The following is an 18683-nucleotide window of genomic DNA, read 5'->3' on the forward strand; positions in this document are numbered from 1 at the left end:
TTAAGGAAATCCAACCATACACCCTTAACCATTGGTTCTTAGTCAAAGTTATCTGAAACACCACCCAAAATCATTTTTGTGGATGAATTAATTTATTAACTCAAACATCAGCGAATCTATGTGCTACCCATTGATTATTTCAGGTACCATATCAACAGAAAGAATGATGAATCATAGCTACCAAACCAGTTAATTGTATATGACCTAGAGTCTTTCTAAGAGAGAACTCAAAAAGGAAGATGGGGAAGCGATGGGAATAATTCAGTTAATTAGAACAGACAAATACACAAAGACAGAAAGTAGATGAGTGGGTGCTAGGGCCTGAGGGAGGGGTGAATGGAGAATGACTGCTGATGGGTACGGGGATTTCTTTTTGCAATGATAAAAATATTCTAACATTAAATATTGGTGACAGTTTGACAACTCTGTGAGTATACTAAAAACCACTGAATTGTATACATTAAAAGGGTGAAATCTTATGGTATGTAAATGATACCTCAATAAAGCTGTTATAGGAGGAGGAATGTCTATTGGATAGCAGTCCATCTGCTACAGGTATGTACATCAAAGAGAGATAACAGCACTGATACCAAAAATATTTAATTTAACAATTACAAGGTAACTAATTTATGAGCACATTGATTAAGATAACTACAGTGTAGGGGTGTCTGGGTGGTTCAGTCAGTTAAGCGTCCAACTCTTGATTTCGACTCAGGTCACGATCTCTCCGTTTGTGGGTTCAAATCCTGCATCAGGCTCTGTGCTGAAAGTGTGGAGCCTGCTTGGAATTCTCTCTCTCCCTCTCTCTCTCTCTCCACGCCACCCCCCCACCTGCTCATGCTCTCTCTCAAAATAAATAAACTTAAAAAAAAAAAAAAGAAAGAAACATAACTACACAGTCTCCAACATATAAATGTGTTGTATTCTAGAAATTATTCATATTCATTCATTCATTCATTCATTCATTCATTCATTCCTATAAGACAGAGAGAGAGAGAATGAATGGGGGAGGAGCAGAGGGAGAGGGAGAAAGAGGATTTTAAGGAGGCTCCAAGCCTAGCAGGGAGCCGAACACAAGGCTGGATCTCACGACTGTGACCGAGATTATAACCTGAGCCAAAATCAAGAGTTGGATGCTTAACTGACTAAGCCACCCAGGAGCTCCTAGAAATTACTTTTTTTTTTTTTTTAATGTTTGTTTATTTTTGATAGAGCACAAGCAGGGGAGGGGCAGAGACAGAGAGGGAGACATAAAATCTGAATCAGGCTCCATGCTCCAAGTGTCAGCACACAGCCTGACTCTGGGCTTGAACCCACAAACCAGGAGATCATGACCTGAGCCAAAGTCAGACACTTAACCAACTGAACCACCCAGGTGCCCCCTAGAAATTACTTTTAAAGTCAGTGATTTTCAACCACGAATCCATGAATTACTTTAAACAAAAATAAGCCAAACTTGGGCAAAAAACATTGCAAAGAGCAAGCAGTTTCAAACTCTGAACACATTTTTTCATATCAACATTTTAAGCACTATTTAGAATTCCAGGCTATAGAGGGCATTAACTGTTTTGCCTACCTACATCACTGACTACCCTTTATTTTCTAACAGCTTGTGACAGATACATTTCTGCTCATCAAAAAAAACACGTGATTTTATACATTTCCCAGCCCCCCCTGCAGTTAGGCAAGACCCCGTGACTAATTCTGTATCATGGGCCATAAGCTCTGTGTAACTACCAGACTAAAGCACTGACAACTTGTGCATAACCCTAAGGGCTCTCCCATTCCCTGCTGAAGCAACTGTGGAGGCTCCATGCAGAGATGGAAGATGAAAACAGTCTGGATTTTGAGTTATCACATGGGCTACCCTAGAGAGTTATCACTTGAACTTGTAGTCAACTTTGCATGAGCAAGAAATAAGATCTGCTGTGTAAAACCCCTGGGATATGGAGTTACTACTTCAGTACTGCCTAGCATATCCAAAACTACAGCTCTTTCAATGTCACATCTATGTAGTTATGGTGCTGCTGGCCACATGCTATGGTCTAGAAATATTTATTTGATCCAGCCTCATTATTCCAGGCTAACAAAAGTCAATCTTAAAATTTCTGTTGTACTTCTTGGGAAAACATCTTCTCTCTCTGCTGTAGCTAAACTGATAGGATATAATCTTAGATTTACCATGTGAGAAGAGACTATTTGGGAATTAAACCAACAGAGAGGAAAGCAAAACCAAGAGAAGAGAATTCTTAACATTTTCCTGAGTATCCAGACCCCTGAACTTTTCAGTCACATTAATAACTTCCAATCTGAGTTGGGCTTCTGTCTCTTAAAATAATTATGGCTACCAGAGGTTACCCATAAAAGTCGTAACACAGTTTAAACATAGCATAAAAAACATTAATTTAAACTCTAGCTTCTGGGGGCACCTGGAGGGCTCGGTCAGTCGGTTAAGCGTCCGACTTCAGCTCAGGTCATGATCTCACAGTTTGTGAGTTCGGAATCTGTGTCTCCCTCTCTTTTTGCCCCTCCCCCGCTCATACTCTTTCTCTCTCTCAAAAATTAACAAACATTAAAATAAATAAATAAACAAACTCTAGCTTCTGGGAGGAAGAGCATATATATAGAAGAGGGAAGGGGAAGAAGTAATAATTACTTTTATCTTTTGCAATGCAAGGTTAGTCCTAAGCAATTTTTTTCATCACTCTTGCCATTCTTTATGTAAAAGTCACCCGTCTATAGCAACTCTTCCCAAACCCCAAGTATAAAGAGCCCACAGAAACCATACACAAGCCACTAGGCTCCATCCAAGCCAACCCTGCCACTAGAAAAACTAAAGCATGGTCCAAAATGTTTTGCTTGTACTACACCAAATCAAAACTTCTATTCTAGGAAAACATAAGTTCTGGAAGAAGACACAACAAATTATTAATTATACTCACTTCTAGGGAGAGGGGCTGGGAAAGGACTTGAATTTAAATGTGTTACAATAATCATATACTATTTTTATAATTTTTTCAAAAAATTAATGGTAACAACATAAAGAATGTATTCCCTTCAAAGCAGCTGATCTTTGAAACTTCTAAGAAAACAGTGTAGAGGGGCGCCTGGGTGGCGCAGTCGGTTAAGCGTCCGACTTCAGCCAGGTCACGATCTCGCGGTCTGTGAGTTCGAGCCCCGCGTCAGGCTCTGGGCTGATGGCTCGGAGCCTGGAGCCTGTTTCAGATTCTGTGTCTCCCTCTCTCTCTGCCCCTCCCCCGTTCATGCTCTGTCTCTCTCTGTCCCAAAAATAAATAAAAAACGTTGAAAAAAAAAAATTAAAAAAAAAAAAAAAAAAAAAAAACAGTGTAGAGTCAGCAAAAATTCATAAACAAGTGTGAATGATTAGTAAGTCCCATAAATCCCTGCTTCACATTTTTAACATAATATGCTTATTAGCTCAAATAAATCTCAGAGTGGCTTGTCTTAAACATGTCAAGTGTAAAGCATTTAGGTTGTTTCTCAACTAAAGATATTTTACGCAATTCATCACTCTCAAGAAATCTATCCTTAACTGTCAGTTCCCCTAGGCTATTCTTTTTCACAAACTTCGAACAAAACCAGAGATTCCAAAAGTAACCAATTATGATAGCAGGCTATATGTAAGTCACATTTTTGAGTAGGGTGCTGTAAATTAGGAATTAACTGAAACACAAAGTTTTATACACATGCAATACATATCAAAGAAATTAAAATAGATGTCACAGGTATGCTGATGCTTTGTTTTGATATACGTGTGTTTCACCCATGTTTTCCAACTACCTTAGGATCTCGCACTCTAGAAACAGAAGAATGAACATTTCTCCTTCAGCAGTCAGACAAAGCTTCTAAATTTAATGGGCTTCTCCAAAACTTACGGTATTCCATATATATGCTAATGATATATGTAATATTAAATATAATCACACTACTTAAGTTTAAATTGCCAATTTTAATCTTTTTTATCCATTTTCATGTTTTTATTTATTTTTGGTTTTAGGGAAAATTATAGAATATTTCAAATAATGTCTCGAAATTTTAATTCACTTTTATTAAAACTACATATTACAGTTAAATGACAGAGTATAAGATATCCCAAAGATTTTTAAAGGCTGAAAATCACCTCTATACATTTTCAACCACCTTCCAATGAGAAGCTGAGTTCCAATCCTTATTTAACAGGAGACCAATATCATATTTATTGTAAAACGGGATACAACTCATATTATTTCTTCTGGCAGAAGCATAGTATTAGATACCTGAGACTGATCAGCATCCCTCTTCTTAACTGCCCCTTCTCCCTGCAGTCTAACAGTTAACATGCTTGGGAGCTGCCAGATTAATTGAAATGGCCCTATTTATGGGCCTGAATTAAGTGATCCAGAGACAGAAACTGAATCTCACTGGGCCAAAGAGTTTTCTTCCTAGAATTTCCCAAGGTCTTGGGACCTTGAGGCCAGTATGAGAGCTGAATATCTGAGACATAAAACTGGCACTGCTGGTGAGTGTATTTCCTGCTATACAGAGAAAGCCAGTCTGACTAAAAGAATGGAGGCAACTCACCAAAAGAAGCCAAAAACAAAAAAAAATTTTTTTAGAGAAAAAGAAGAAAACAAAGGGCTCTCTGAATGTGTTTCAGACACGTTTTTACCCCTGTGACCTAACTACTTTCCAGGCCTTCCAGCAACTTGACTATTCAACCTCTTCTTGAACTCAATTAAAAAGTAAAATCAATAAAAGGTATCAATAAATAATTCAACAAATTTCTCATTATACTCATCATTCAAACTGGGTTTTCCATCACTTACAAACATGAATCTTTCCTTATACAGTGTAAAATTAAACATAAAAGATACCCACAGACAAAATGAAGTTGTATACCCTTACCTTCCACCATATAAAAAGATTAACTCAAAATGGATCAAAGACCTAAAAGCAGGAGCTAACACTACAAAACTCTTTTAAGAAAAAATAAGGGGAAAGCTTCATGACACTGGATTTGGTAATGATTTCTTGGGTATGACACCAAAAGCATAGGCAATTAAAGAACAAATAACTTGTACATCAAAATGTAAAACTTGGGCATCCAAAGTCACAACCAACAGAATGGGAGAAAGAATTTGCAACTCATATATCTGATAAGGGGTTAAAATACAGAAAATATATTTGAACACCTAAAACTCAGTAACAAAAAAAAAAGTAATAATTTGATTTAAAAATTGGGACAAAGAACTCAAATAGCATTTCTCCAAAGATACATAAACGTCCCTCAAGCGTAAGAAAAAAATACTCAAAATCACTAATCATTAGGGAAATGCACATCAGAACCACAAGCAGATCTGTGACACCCATTAGGATGGCTACTCTTAAAAATAAAAGCAGAGAAATTTTAAGTGTTGGCAAGAACATTTTAAGTGTTAAATATTAAATTTTAAGTGTTAGAACCTTTGGGCACTGCTGGTTGGAATGTAAAACAGCTCACAGCCACTGAGAATAACATTATGGTGGTTCTTCAAAAAATTAAACACAGATTTACCATATGATCCAGCAATTCCTATTCTATGTATATAACTCAAAAGAATTGAAACCAGGGACTCAAAAAAATATTTATACACACCTGTTCATAGCATCATTATTCATCATAGCCAAAAGGTAAGCCAAATGTCCATTAACAGATAAACAAAATGTGGTGTGTGTGTGTGTGTATACACACACACACACATATATATATATACATACACACAATGGAATACTATTCAGCCTTAAAAAGGAAGAAAATTCTAAACATGCCCCAACATGTATAACCCTTACATTATAAGTGAAATAAGCCAGTCACAAAAAAAGCAAGTATGATTTTACTTATGAGGTTCCTAGAGTAGTCAAATTCATAGAAACAGAAAGTAGAACTGCAGGGGCTGTGAGAAGGGTAAAATGGGGAGTTGTTTAACAGGTATAGAATTTAATTTTTCAAGATGAATTAGGTTCTAGAGATTGGTTGCCTAATGGTATGAATACACTTAATGCAGTTCAAATGTACACTTAAAATGAGTAAGACGGCAAATCATATGTTAACTACATTTTTACCACAATTTAAAAAATTAAATGTAAAAAAAAAAACAGTGGGGGGGGGGCACCTGGGTGGCTCAGTTAGTTAAGCATCTGACTCTTGGTTTCAGCTCAGGTCATGATCTCATGGTTTGTGAGTTTGAGCCCCACATAGGGCTCTGTGCTGACAGCATGGAGCCTACTTGACATTATCTCTCTCCCTCTCTCTCTGCCTCTCCCCTGCTCGCTCACTCTCTCTCAAAAATAAACTTTTTTAAAAAATAAAAAAAGGGGGGATTACTACAAGTGATATTACAACAAATTCTGCATATTATATATATATATATATATATATATATATATATATATATATATTTTAAGGGACATGCTTCATTCTCATTTTTTACACCTCAACCAATGGCAGATGCTGAAATACATAAATGACTAGAAGAAATAAAAGAACCTATTTATGAAAGGCATAGGGAAAGAATCAAGCTTCACAGATGTGAAAGGTTTACCTTAGTATCTATTCTCATTTCTTTAATGCCAGTTTCTACTTTTGCTTTATCTTTAGCATATCAAGGGTACACAGTACCTAAAATGTGAATGGGGCTATACTAGCCTCAGCTTCATAGTTTATACCCAAAGAATATATGCAACAATTCACTGCTCTTTAGGCATAATAATGGATTATAGGCAACTGCAGATCTTTCAGAAGAATATTTTCAGGGATGTTCAAGATAGAAAAGAAAGAAAAATTACTTTATTTTTTCAATTTAGACTGAGGAAGGAGGAGCCTGCCACCAAAGATTTAAGTATTAAACTTTTCAAAGAAATTCTGTTCTACTCTTCTGTTTCCCTTCTAAATATCAGATTCTTAAAAGACAACTATAGTAACACCTGCATAGTCTAGATTCAAATGAGCAGTTAAATGTCTGATTTACCTATATTTGATACAAACAGGATAATGAAATAAAAATTTTACCTCATTTTAATCACTGCTACATAATTCAAATGGCACAAAAAGTAATTTGGAAATGAAATTATTCAAGGCATTATGAAAGAGCCAAGAGATTAATGAAGTGATCTAGACAGCCAACACCATTAACAACCAACTTACTTTTTTTAGTTCTTTAAACAATAAGGTCTTTAAATCCTTTTCATTAGAAAGCTTACTATTAAAACATTCAATACAACTGGTTTGAACTTTCTATCCTAAGACTTTTGTGTTTCACTTGTTAGGTTCTGCTTCATCATTTAATCAAAACAAAAACACAAAAACACCTAAAACATTTTAATGCAAATATCAAGAACAGGGATTGTGATTCTCATTAAGGTGATGAGCCTGAGTTTCTTTAGTTGTAAAATGAATCATTCCACATTGATTGAATCATTCCTCAACAGTTCACTGTTGGATGCTTGCTATAGGAAAATAAAGAACTTAAAATTGCAAAGGTTATCACAGACCATCAAACTCTTGTGAAGATTAAATGAGGCAGCAGCATATATAAACTGAAAATGACACTCAATCCAGTTGTTAAAAATGTAGGTTAGTAGTTTGGTGGATAATTAAGTTGGGGGGCAGGAAGCAGGCAGCATCATTTTAGGTATAACAAAATGAAATGAGACAAAAACAGACCTCTATGGCTCATTAAAAGAACAAGGTAGGATAAGAGAAGAATGACAATAATCAAAAAATAAAATATCAAAAAACTAAAATATGCCAATGATAACTACATGAAGTCCAATCCAAACATATCAAGAAAATATAGTTACATGACATTAAAGAAAAGGCTCTCCAACTGCCATGGTGTTTGCTCTCTAAGTCATCAGGAGAAAAGAATTAACAGAGTTAAGGAAAATATTAAAGGCAAGAATCAGAGAGAACTAAAGTAACCTTATGCTACCCCTAACTTCAATTTGTAATAGATTATGGGAATCATAACAAGTAAAAAGGATTTATCTTAGGGGTGCCTGAGTGGCTCAGTCGTTTAAGCCTCCAACTGTGGCTCGGGTCATGATCTCAAGGTTCTTCAGGAATTCAAGGCCTACATTGGGCTCTCTGCTCTCAGCACAAGAGCCTGCTTCTGATCCTCTGTCCCCCTCTCTCTCTGCCACTCCCCCACTCATTCAGTTTCTCTAAGATAAATAAACTAAAAAAAAGTATTTGTCTTAAGTTCTCTTAGTTAAAAAATCAAACACTTTCTACATGAGGTTTAAAAAACACTGCAAAGTATTCTTGCAAAGGAAATGAAAATAAACAGGGCTTCTTGACAGGTTTTGTTTTTTGTTTTTGTTTTTTTACTTTCCGTAATGAAAAAAACATTTTCTTAAAAGAAGGACTTCTAAGGTGTTAACCTTTTTTTTGAATCTGTTCTTATTTTTATGGAAAACATACAACTAGACCTAAACTTATGAAGTACACAATTTAATTTACATTTTAATCAAATTTCTGTAACTATTACATTATAAATAGATATGTTAGTTGTAAAAACTATGTTATACAGTTTCCAGATAATTTATTATTGTCTTTACTGTCTCAGAGTACCACTGAGACCCAAAGATGTTTCAGTGGTACTAGGCACTGGTGATAGGAAAAAAAAAAAAAAAACTCCTCAAAAGAGAATGATTCATTCTCTCTATGCTGAAGCAGCATAATATACCATCTACAGCCCTGACTCTGCAGCTACTTTGAAGCCAACTAACTATTCACCTCTCTGTAACTCAGTTTCCTATCTTTAAAATAATAACTGAAATCTCATTGGGTTTTTGTGAAAATAAAACCTATTAGTATGTACAACAGCAATATAATAGTGCTAACAAAATAAATGCTATATAAGTGTTCAGTAAATACCAAAAACAAAGGCTTGCTCTGTGCTAGGCACTGTTCTAGAAGCTAGGAAATAAGCAGTACACAGAACAAACAAAAATCTCTCTCTTCTGTCAAGTTTTACATTTTAGTAGGTAATGACATTCTAGAAATAAGAGGCACAGTGGGGCGCATGGGTGGCTCAGTCAGTTACGTATCCAACTTCAGCTGGGATCACGATCTCACGGTTCTTGAGTTCAAGTCCTGCATTCGGCTCTGCACTGACAGCTCAGAGCCTTTGGATTCTCTGTCTCCTGCTCTCTCTGCCCCTCCCCTGCTCATGCTCTGTCTCTCTCTCAAAAATAGACATTAAAACAAAATTTTTTTTTAAATAAGAAGCACAATTATGTAGCCAATAAATCATCTCATACAGGCGCATATATATATATGTTTTTTTGTTTTGTTTTTTTTTTAACCCAGGCAAGCTCAGTGGGGATTGAAAGGAATAAAAGAATTTCCACAGGATTGAATTCTATGAAGAAAGTTCATCTAAACCCTAAAATATGGGCAATAGTTCCTCCTGCCTCTAGCCAGATGCCACTAACAGGGTTTACTGTATTCAACAGTTGATCAAAAACACAGAAGAGACCAAAGCAGTAGAGAGTTAAACAATGGCCAACCAAAGAATAAACGTAATCTCTACTTTCATCAAAACAGTACTAAGATGAGCTCCCTAGGTTCTTCTGAGACTAAACAGAGTGACAAAGAACAGTGATGAAGAGGCATGAGAAAGTAAAGACTAAATATAAAATAGAAACCAGTTTTATTTGGATTATTCTATACCTAAGCCTACCCTAAATATTTAGGACAGCTCTTAGTAGAACAACTTCATCACAATGATGTACATAACAAAAACTCTAGTATGGATAGAAAGCAGTACTTTGTCAAAGTTTCAGCATATGAGCAGAGATCCTAATTTCTAAACTAAATTGAAACACAGATCATTCAATTATTTATTCTTCAACTTATATCCACTCAGCTCTAGGAGGACCAGTTATGTAGGCCAGGCTTGGCATCGGTACACAACATAAGATCAAAAGGAATTGGGAGAGATTTCTGTTCTAGTTAAAGTAAGAGTAGCTGTTAAGCTTCTGTCGTCCAATCTATTTCTCTTCCAGTATACCACACTGCCATATCTGAACCAAAAAGGAATGGTCTGTGGAAGCAGAGGAATACAATTTCATAGAACAACCTCTATGATGGAACTTAATACTGTAATTATCTTTACTAGAAAAAAAAATGATAAATAACTATCATGTACATACAGCTTCATTTTTTACTAAAGAAATTTTAATCTCTGCCATACAAATACAATAGTGTAAGTTTATTAAAAGAATGACCGATTTCATTTTTTTATGCCTGCAAACAAAAAAAATTCTACCAAGTAATCTGATGTCACCATATATCATCACTCAAAATGGAGATGACTCAATTATCCGTAACTGATGTAGAGGACAAAAGCAAAAGAAAAAAATTAGACTTCTTTACAACTTATAGAGCCTATTGACAAGTCCCTGAGACAGGCAGAGTGACCTTCCTCTAGGAACTCAACTTCCTCAACGTTAATACTTTGCTAAGGGTAAAACACAATCTTAGCTTAACATTATCCCAACCTCCAAGATCCAGTAAGTCTCCTTTAACATATAAAATTTCCTTTGGAAACTTCTTTTATCTCCATGCCCCAAGTTACATGTTAGCAATCATCCTCCAAGCATAGGGCCCACTAATATACATGTGAAGGGTCTCATGACTAAAGTTTTACTAGACAGTAATAAATTACCTTTTCCTAATAACAACTAGCCCCTCAAGTTCCTACAAACCTTACTTCCAAATTCCTTAGAGACTTACACTATTCCTAACCCCCTTCCAACTTGAAAGGATGTAAGTCACTCCTCACAGACAAATAAGAGGGGGGAGAGGAAAATAAACTAAGGGCACGAAAGACTGAAAAATTTTAATCTTACAATATATCTAAAATATAAATGTATAACATCCTGAATATAGTTATTTAGGAGGGGGGGGAAGCTGCCTCACTATAAAAGAAATTGCTTCTGCGGTAACAAAAAAGGTAGCGAAAGAATTTTTCCCATTAGAGAGGAAATAAACAAGGCAAACTTCTTCCCTTTGGACAAAACAGATACTATAAAGAGCATGTAAATGATAATTCAATCATTTACTAAGTATTCAGCCAAAGGAGCAAATCTCAATGTAGAGAGAGGAAAGGGAGTCAGTGGTTTAAGTTACACATGCCTCTTCCCAATTCTACCTTACTGGAATTCCTCAACACCTTCCAATAATCCTGTCTTTGTTGAAAATCATTACACTGGAGAGCCACTATTAAGACAGAGGTGTGCCAAATTTCTTTAGTGTGCTGGGAGAGAAGAAAGATGCAAATCACTGATCTAGAGTATCTATACGTAATAAAGCTTACTGTCTCCTACAAAATTGTATTTTCCATATCATGTAATTGTGGGTTCTAGCCACCCTTGCTTCAATGAAAATTATAATGGTTATTATCAGTCACAAAACAGAAAGGCTAACAAATCTGCCATCTGATTAGCCCTATTACTATAGTAAAACCTTGGCCTTCCTGAAACCCTTGAGTCCAGTTATTCTAGACATCCAGATTGTTGAAGTTCTACCTTATAAATACTAATTTTCAAAAAAAAAAATTTTTAATGTTTATTTATTTTTGGGAGGGCTGTCAGCACAGAGCCCAGCATGGGGCTTGAACTCACAAACCATGAGTTCATGACCTAAGCTAAAGTTGGGATGCTTCACTGATTGAGTCACCCAGGCACCCCTAAATTACCAATTTTTATTTTATAATTTGTAACAGAATTTTCTTTTGAAATATGTCATCTTCTTTGCTTAAGAACAAATGTTTTAAATTACAAAAATAATACACAACCACTGAAAAAACTTCACTATTTCAAAAGTCTAAATAAAAAATGGAACTTCCTTTTCCTACCAATCCCCCACTCCCATTCCCTAGGGATAACCACTATAAAACAATTTGGAGTGTATCCTAGACTTCTTCAGAAAATATACAACTTTTATACAAAACTGTATACATACACACGAGTAAAGAAGGAGATCTTGCTGTACATTCAGTTCTATAATTTGCTTTTTACACTGATGGACTGAATAGCCTTTTAAGTTTATCCTGCTACATGTGATTTATTTAAACTGCTTATTCCATAGTATTTTTCATCATTCCCTTACTGACAAGGTGCTTTTATGTTGGAAACACTGTTTTCATCTGTTTTTTTGTAGTATGTTGAACTCTTCCCTTATTGTCACTTCAAACTGTCATCACTACATTGCCTGTAACATTTCTTATCCTCACTTCCATTGGAAAACTTGGGAACCAGACAACTTACTGTGCTAGAAATGAGATCAAATTGAAGATTAAATGAGGGAAATTTTTCATTGTTCACATGTGATTACTTTTTATTGCTATTTTAACCTCTCAGAGGTCCTTAATGCTTCTTGATTTTGGGTAAAGAATTCTAGATTCTGGATAAAGTTCCCAGATCATAACTTTTGGACAGGTGAAATATTATCATTATTTTTATTAATATCCTAGTAGGTTTGCTGGTTCATATTTTCATATGGAAAATACCTTGTTTAAAAAAAAAAAACAGGGGCGCCTGGGTGGCGCAGTCGGTTAAGCGTCCGACTTCAGCCAGGTCACGATCTCGCGGTCCGTGAGTTCGAGCCCCGCGTCGGGCTCTGGGCTGATGGCTCGGAGCCTGGAGCCTGTTTCCGATTCTGTGTCTCCCTCTCTCTCTGCCCCTCCCCCGTTCATGCTCTGTCTCTCTCTGTCCCAAAAATAAAATTAAAAACGTTGAAAAAAAAAATTAAAAACAAAACAAAACAAAACAAAACAAAACAAAACAAAATAGGGGCACTTGGGTGGCTCAGTCAGTTAAGCATCCAACTTCAGCACAGGTAATGATCTCACATCTCGTGAGTTCAAGCCCTACACAGGCTCTGTGCTAACAGCTCAAAGTTTAGAGTCTGCTTTGAATCCTGTGTCTCCATCTCTGCCCCTCCCCCCTCATGCTCTGTTTCTCTCTCAACAACAAAACACAAAAACCAGAGGAAATGAATGGGATCAGTACATTAACATGACGCCACTATGTTAGCAAATGTCATTATAATAGCATATCATTATAAAAATACTGTAAGTAATCTATTCATCATACTACTCTATTCCATCCCTATAACCAGTCAGTAGTTACATACACCACTACTACTGTAGTAGATATATGTGGTTTATCACTCAAATATCCCCTAATCTTTTGCCACCCACTTAAATTTCTTTAGGGTAACTATCCTCCCCCTTCACTAGCTATAAGTCAACCTAAGAGTATTCCTACCTCTGAACTGTTCAGGAGAAACATATAACCTCACTAGGTTTAGCATGATAAAAGATGACCTTCACTGGAGTTTCTGGAAAAAAGAAGGTAGCACAAGCTTACACTCTGCTTTCCTTCCACCCCCCCCCTCCCTTCTTTCAATTTCTTCTTTCTCCCTTTTCCTTCCTCTCTCCTTCCCCATATGCACAACAGAAAAGACCATCATTCCCTGGAATGTGGAGGTACGAAGATATGAAATCTAGAGCTAAAGGGGCAGGAAGGATAGTACTGAATGGAAACTGAAGATAAAAGCAACAAGGGGAAGCAGAGCCAAGAAATGGTGCCTGGACACATTTGATCCCTGAATCAAAATATACCTGAATTTTTTTTCTAATTAAAAATGTTTGTTTGTTTGTTTGTTTATTTATTTATTTTGAGAGAGAAAGAGAGAGAGGAGAGATAATGGGGTAACAGGCAGAGAGAGAGGGAGAAAAAGAATCGCTAACAGGCTCCACACTGTCAACACAGAGATCTAAGTGGGGCTCAATCTCACCAACCATGAGATCATAACCTGGGCCAAAACCAAGAGATGGACGTTTAATGGACTGAGCCACCCGGGCGCTCCTAAATATACCTAAATTTTTTAGTCACGTGTGCCTGTTTTAGGTTACTTTTCTGTCACTTGCAACATAAGGAACCCTAACCCTGCTGGCTAAAACCTTATACTGGGGTCTAGTCTTTAAGACTTTAAGCACCATTTTTATTAAGTTCTACCAAAACTATTTGTCAAGGTGTAGTCTCACAACAATTTTCCACCTGAACAAAACCTTAAGATAAATTCCATCTGTTTTATGGCTAAAGCTTTCCCTTTAAAACTATTATCTTCTAACACATACTCCAACATTACTTTCATCAGAAATATATTATCTGATTTTTGACAGAAATTCAGCTCCGCACACTCAACTTCCAAGTTCTAGAAACTCTGAAGAACTGAGAAATTGAAGAAATCTTCAATGCTTTTGAAAGATTACTACAGCAAAAATTAGAGGGGGAAAGCATATTACTCAGGAATTTCTTTTTCCTGGCATTTTGCTTCCTGATTTTAGCATTTTACATATGTTTCTGGAATATCTACGGCATGATCTAGCTAGCCAATATTCCTAAATAATTCCAATTATTTAATTAAATTGATTAAAACAAATTGGTTATGGGGCACCTGGGTGGCTCAGTTGGTCAAGCGTCCAACCTCAGCTCAGGTCATGATCTTGCGGCTAGTGGGTTTGAGCCCCGCACTGCCGTCTCAGAGCCTGGAGCCTGCTTGATTCTGTATCTCCCTCTCTCCCTGCCCCTCACCAGCTTGCGCTCTCTTTCTCTCAAAAAAAAAATAAATGTTAAAAAAAAAATTTTTTTTTAAAAATCGGTTACCTAATTCAATCTAATTATGACCCAAAAAATCCACAGAATTTACACTGATCTATCCGTTTAAAGATATAACTTCATTTCTGAGAACTGAAAAAAAATTATAACTTACCTCAATTGTTTCGCATAGTTCTGTTCAATTTCTATCCTCTCTTTAACAAATTTGGCATATCTTTCCAAGAAGTCAATTCCCCATTGTGTATGCTTGTCTAAGCTGTCGAACTGATCCTAGAAAGGGAAGGTAAAAACACATTGAAAAGTCTATAAAATTTTATCCGCAAATATTTCAACCAGCTTCTGATATTTATTCAGAGAGGCTTCTCTGTTGGTCTCCACTCACCTCATCCTTTAAGATCTACATAGAAATAGGTTACAAATGCTAAATTTCTTAGAATGCTAAATTTCTTAGCATAAATCACAGAGCTTTATGTCTGAATGCCTTTACACATGTGGTTTCCTCTGGATGCAACACTCTCCCCTGGTCACCTTTTTTACAATTTACTCTTATTCCTCCTCTGAGATTTAGTTCAGGCACCGTGGCTTCCAGAAAATGGCCCTAAACTCTCAGACTGGGGTATATTGATCTAGGGGTCCCCAAGTCTCCCCTAAAAACTACTCTCTTTTAAAAGTTATTTAAATTCCAGCTAGTTAACACACAATGTAATTATTAGTTTCAGGTAGACAATAGTCATTTAACTCTTCCATGCATCACGTGGTTCTCTTCACAAGTGCATTCCTTAGTCATCTATTTCACCCATTCTCCCCGCGCCCCCCCCCACTTCCCTTCTGATAACTAACAGTTTGTTCTCTATAGTTAAAAATCTGGGTTTGCCTCTCTTCTTTCCCCATTGCTTGTTTGTTTTGCTTCTTAAATTCCACATGAGTGAAATTATATGGTATTTTTCTCTGACTTACTTCACTTAGAATAATACTCTATAGCTCCATTCATGTCATTGCAAATGGCAAGATTTCATTCTTCTTTATGGCTTCTTTATATAGATGTATATATGTATTCTTTATATATATGTATATATACATATATACATACACACACACACACACACACACACACACCTTCTTTATCCATTTATCAATCAGTGGACAGGGGCTGTTTCCATAATTTGGCTATTGTAGATAATGCTGCTATAAACTTTGGGATGCATGTATCCCTTTGAATTAGTACTTTTGTATTCTTTGGGTAAATACCAATAGTGTGATTGCTGCATCAGAGGGCAGTTCTATTTTTAGCTTTTTGAAGAACCTCCATACTGTTTTCCAGAGGGGCTGCACCAGTTTGCATTCCCACCAACGGTGCAAGAGGGTTCCAGGTTCCCTTTTCTCCATCTCCTCGACAACACCTGCTTCCTGTGTTGTTTTTAACCGTTCTGACAGGCTGGAGGTGACTACAGCTCTGATTTGCATTCCCTGATGATCAGGGAGGTTGAGCATCTTTTCATGTCTGCTGGCCATCTGTTATGTCTTCTTTGGAAAATGTCTATTCAGTCCTCTGCCCATTTTTAATCTGATTATTTGGTTTTTTTTGGTTTTGTATTGTGTAAGTTCTTTTTAATATATTTTGGACATTAACCCCTTATCAGATATATCATTTGCAAATATCTTCTCCTATTCCATAGGTTGCCTTTTAGTTTTGTTTATTATTTCCTTTGTTGTGCAGAAGCTTAAAAATTACTATCTTATTCACTTGCCATACTCTGGAGGTCAAGAACCATGTATTATTCATCTCGAAACTCCCAAGGCATAATAAGCACCATGCCTGGCACCATAGCAAGCACTCAATGAAGCTAAACAAAATCAAATACACCTGGTAAATTCTGCATTTACCATATGTTTGACCTTGGGCAATTACCAAGGCTCTCTGAACTTTTTCCATCTTAAAATGGGAATCCCATCACACACCTCAATAGGGTTATGATGATGTCATTAAGTATTCTACAATGCAGTAAACATGATACCAACACATCACAAAGTTATGTTATCCTGCAGAGCTCTTTCAATCCTCAAATATTCCTTTCTACCTCTTGTCTAAGAAATCATCATTTCCTATCCTTCAAATTGACTCCAATCTCCAAATTGACTAAAAACTTGGTGCTTTCTCCCTCTCCCATATCAAAAACCTATGTTGATAAAATAGTCAAAAATCATCCCTTTTTGTATCTCTAATAGTTCTTCTTTTTCTAAATCACCCATTGTTTAATCAGATTCGTTATTTACAAATGAATCATCTCCAAGTCTTCGCCCTTTATCCCTTTCCCTACCTTAAATCATTTTAAATTCTACTTGTAAAGGTAAATTCTATCTAAACAGCAGAGGCAGAATTCATCTGGCTATCACAGTTTGCTATTACTACTCTATTTCTATTCTTTCATACAACTCTTACACTATCATGTGGCTTCCAAAGTAGACTTGGAAACAGCAAAACAATGCACTGCCTAGTGAACTTAATTGGAATATTAGTAGTATTTCCTATTATAAATTTAATTCTCTTTCAAACTGAGTAACTCTCAACAAAAACATTCCCCCCTAAAGGAACAGTCTGAAGCTAAAACAATCACCCTTCATTTTTCCAAAATGCTTCAAAGGCTTCTTCCCACCATCATCTTCATCAAATTTTACATTACACTTATTTTTCTTCTAGATAAAATCTTTAATTTTTTAAAATTACAAACCCCTATTAGTAAAAAATTTGAATACCTGTATCATATGTAAGTTTGTAAATTATATACACTATACTATTAAATTACATAATTGTGAAATGCACAAAAATAGAAATTTTAAAAAGAAGTTTAAATGAAATAAATGTTAGTTTTAAGTCATTTTTTAACTTATTTAACAAAAGCCTTTGGGCCATTACTTTTTAAAAATATGAACAATTTTAGTGAGAGCAATGAATTAAATATGCTTCATTATTTCTAAAATCTTGGTATAATACTTAATAGCAAATAAATCAAAAAGTCTTGGTTCCAAACTGTGAACACTTAATGTTTAGTGATTGTCAGAGCTGGGGAAACAAAAAACATCCCACAAAGATATAAAGTTCTAAATGGAAAAAATTCATTATTGACTATACTTCCCATTCCTTCTTAAACCTCATTTACCTATAGGCAAAGGCTTGTGTTAAAATCTGGCTAATAAAGGTCCTTGATGTTAGTCTGTTATTTTTACAAACTAATCAGGAAACACTGCATGTTTATATTTTTAACAAATAGGTTCAAACTCCACTGAAACTGTGATATGATTTTGTGTGTCAATTTGACTAGGCCACATTGCCCAGATATGTGATCAAATATTATCCTGGGTGTTTCTGTGAAGGCATTTTTAGATGAGATAAATATTAAATTGGTAAATTTAGAATAAAACAGATTACCCTCCATAATGTGGGTGGGCCCTATCCAATCAGTTGAAAGCCTTAACAGAACAAAGACTGACCTTGCAAGATGGGATGCTGCCAGCTGACTGCCTTTGGGCTAGAACTGCAACAAGAACTCTTCCCTGGGCCTACCTTGTGCAGAATTTGGAGTTGCCAAGCCTGTAAAATCGTTGTCACAGAATTCCTTATAAACCAATCAATCTCTCTCATTTTCTCTACACACACTCTCTCCCTCCCTCCCCACGCCGCCCCCCCCCCCCTCCCCGGCTTGGTACTGTTTCTCTGGAGAACCCAGACTAATACCCTGACTTTAAAACAAGAAATTTCTGTTTCCAACTGTTTTAAGGTGCAGATATAGTATTTGCAGACACACAAAATTATACAATGATGGAAGCATTTCCAAACATTCAGCATCAAAATGCTTTCTCCACAGCTCACATTTCTTTGGAAAAGTAGTCATTTACTATTAAAATTTTCCTTTTATCTTGAAGGAACATTAAATTTTCTCAAAAATACGTGCTAACAAAGCATACTACTAATGGTCACTTATTAAAGAAATGGTCAACAAATTTGAAACAGC

General features: G+C 36.0%; 1 protein-coding gene across 4 annotated transcripts in view; it reads right to left on the reverse strand.

The window, feature by feature from the left end:
- FNBP1L (formin binding protein 1 like) overlaps positions 1-18683 on the reverse strand; it is a 122382-nt gene that overhangs the window by 46379 nt on the left and 57320 nt on the right. For 3 of the 4 annotated variants that reach the window (XM_053892334.1, XM_053892341.1, XM_053892337.1), the window contains exon 2: positions 14828-14943. The exons of the other annotated variant lie outside the window; for it this stretch is intronic. In XM_053892334.1, coding sequence (XP_053748309.1) covers positions 14828-14943 — 116 coding nt within the window. The remainder of the gene's footprint in view (positions 1-14827; positions 14944-18683) is intronic. 4 annotated transcript variants of the gene reach the window in all.

The sequence above is a fragment of the Panthera pardus genome, unplaced genomic scaffold, assembly GCF_024362965.1.
Source record: "Panthera pardus isolate Hobbes unplaced genomic scaffold, ASM2436296v1 HiC_scaffold_11, whole genome shotgun sequence".
NCBI lineage: Eukaryota > Metazoa > Chordata > Mammalia > Carnivora > Felidae > Panthera > Panthera pardus.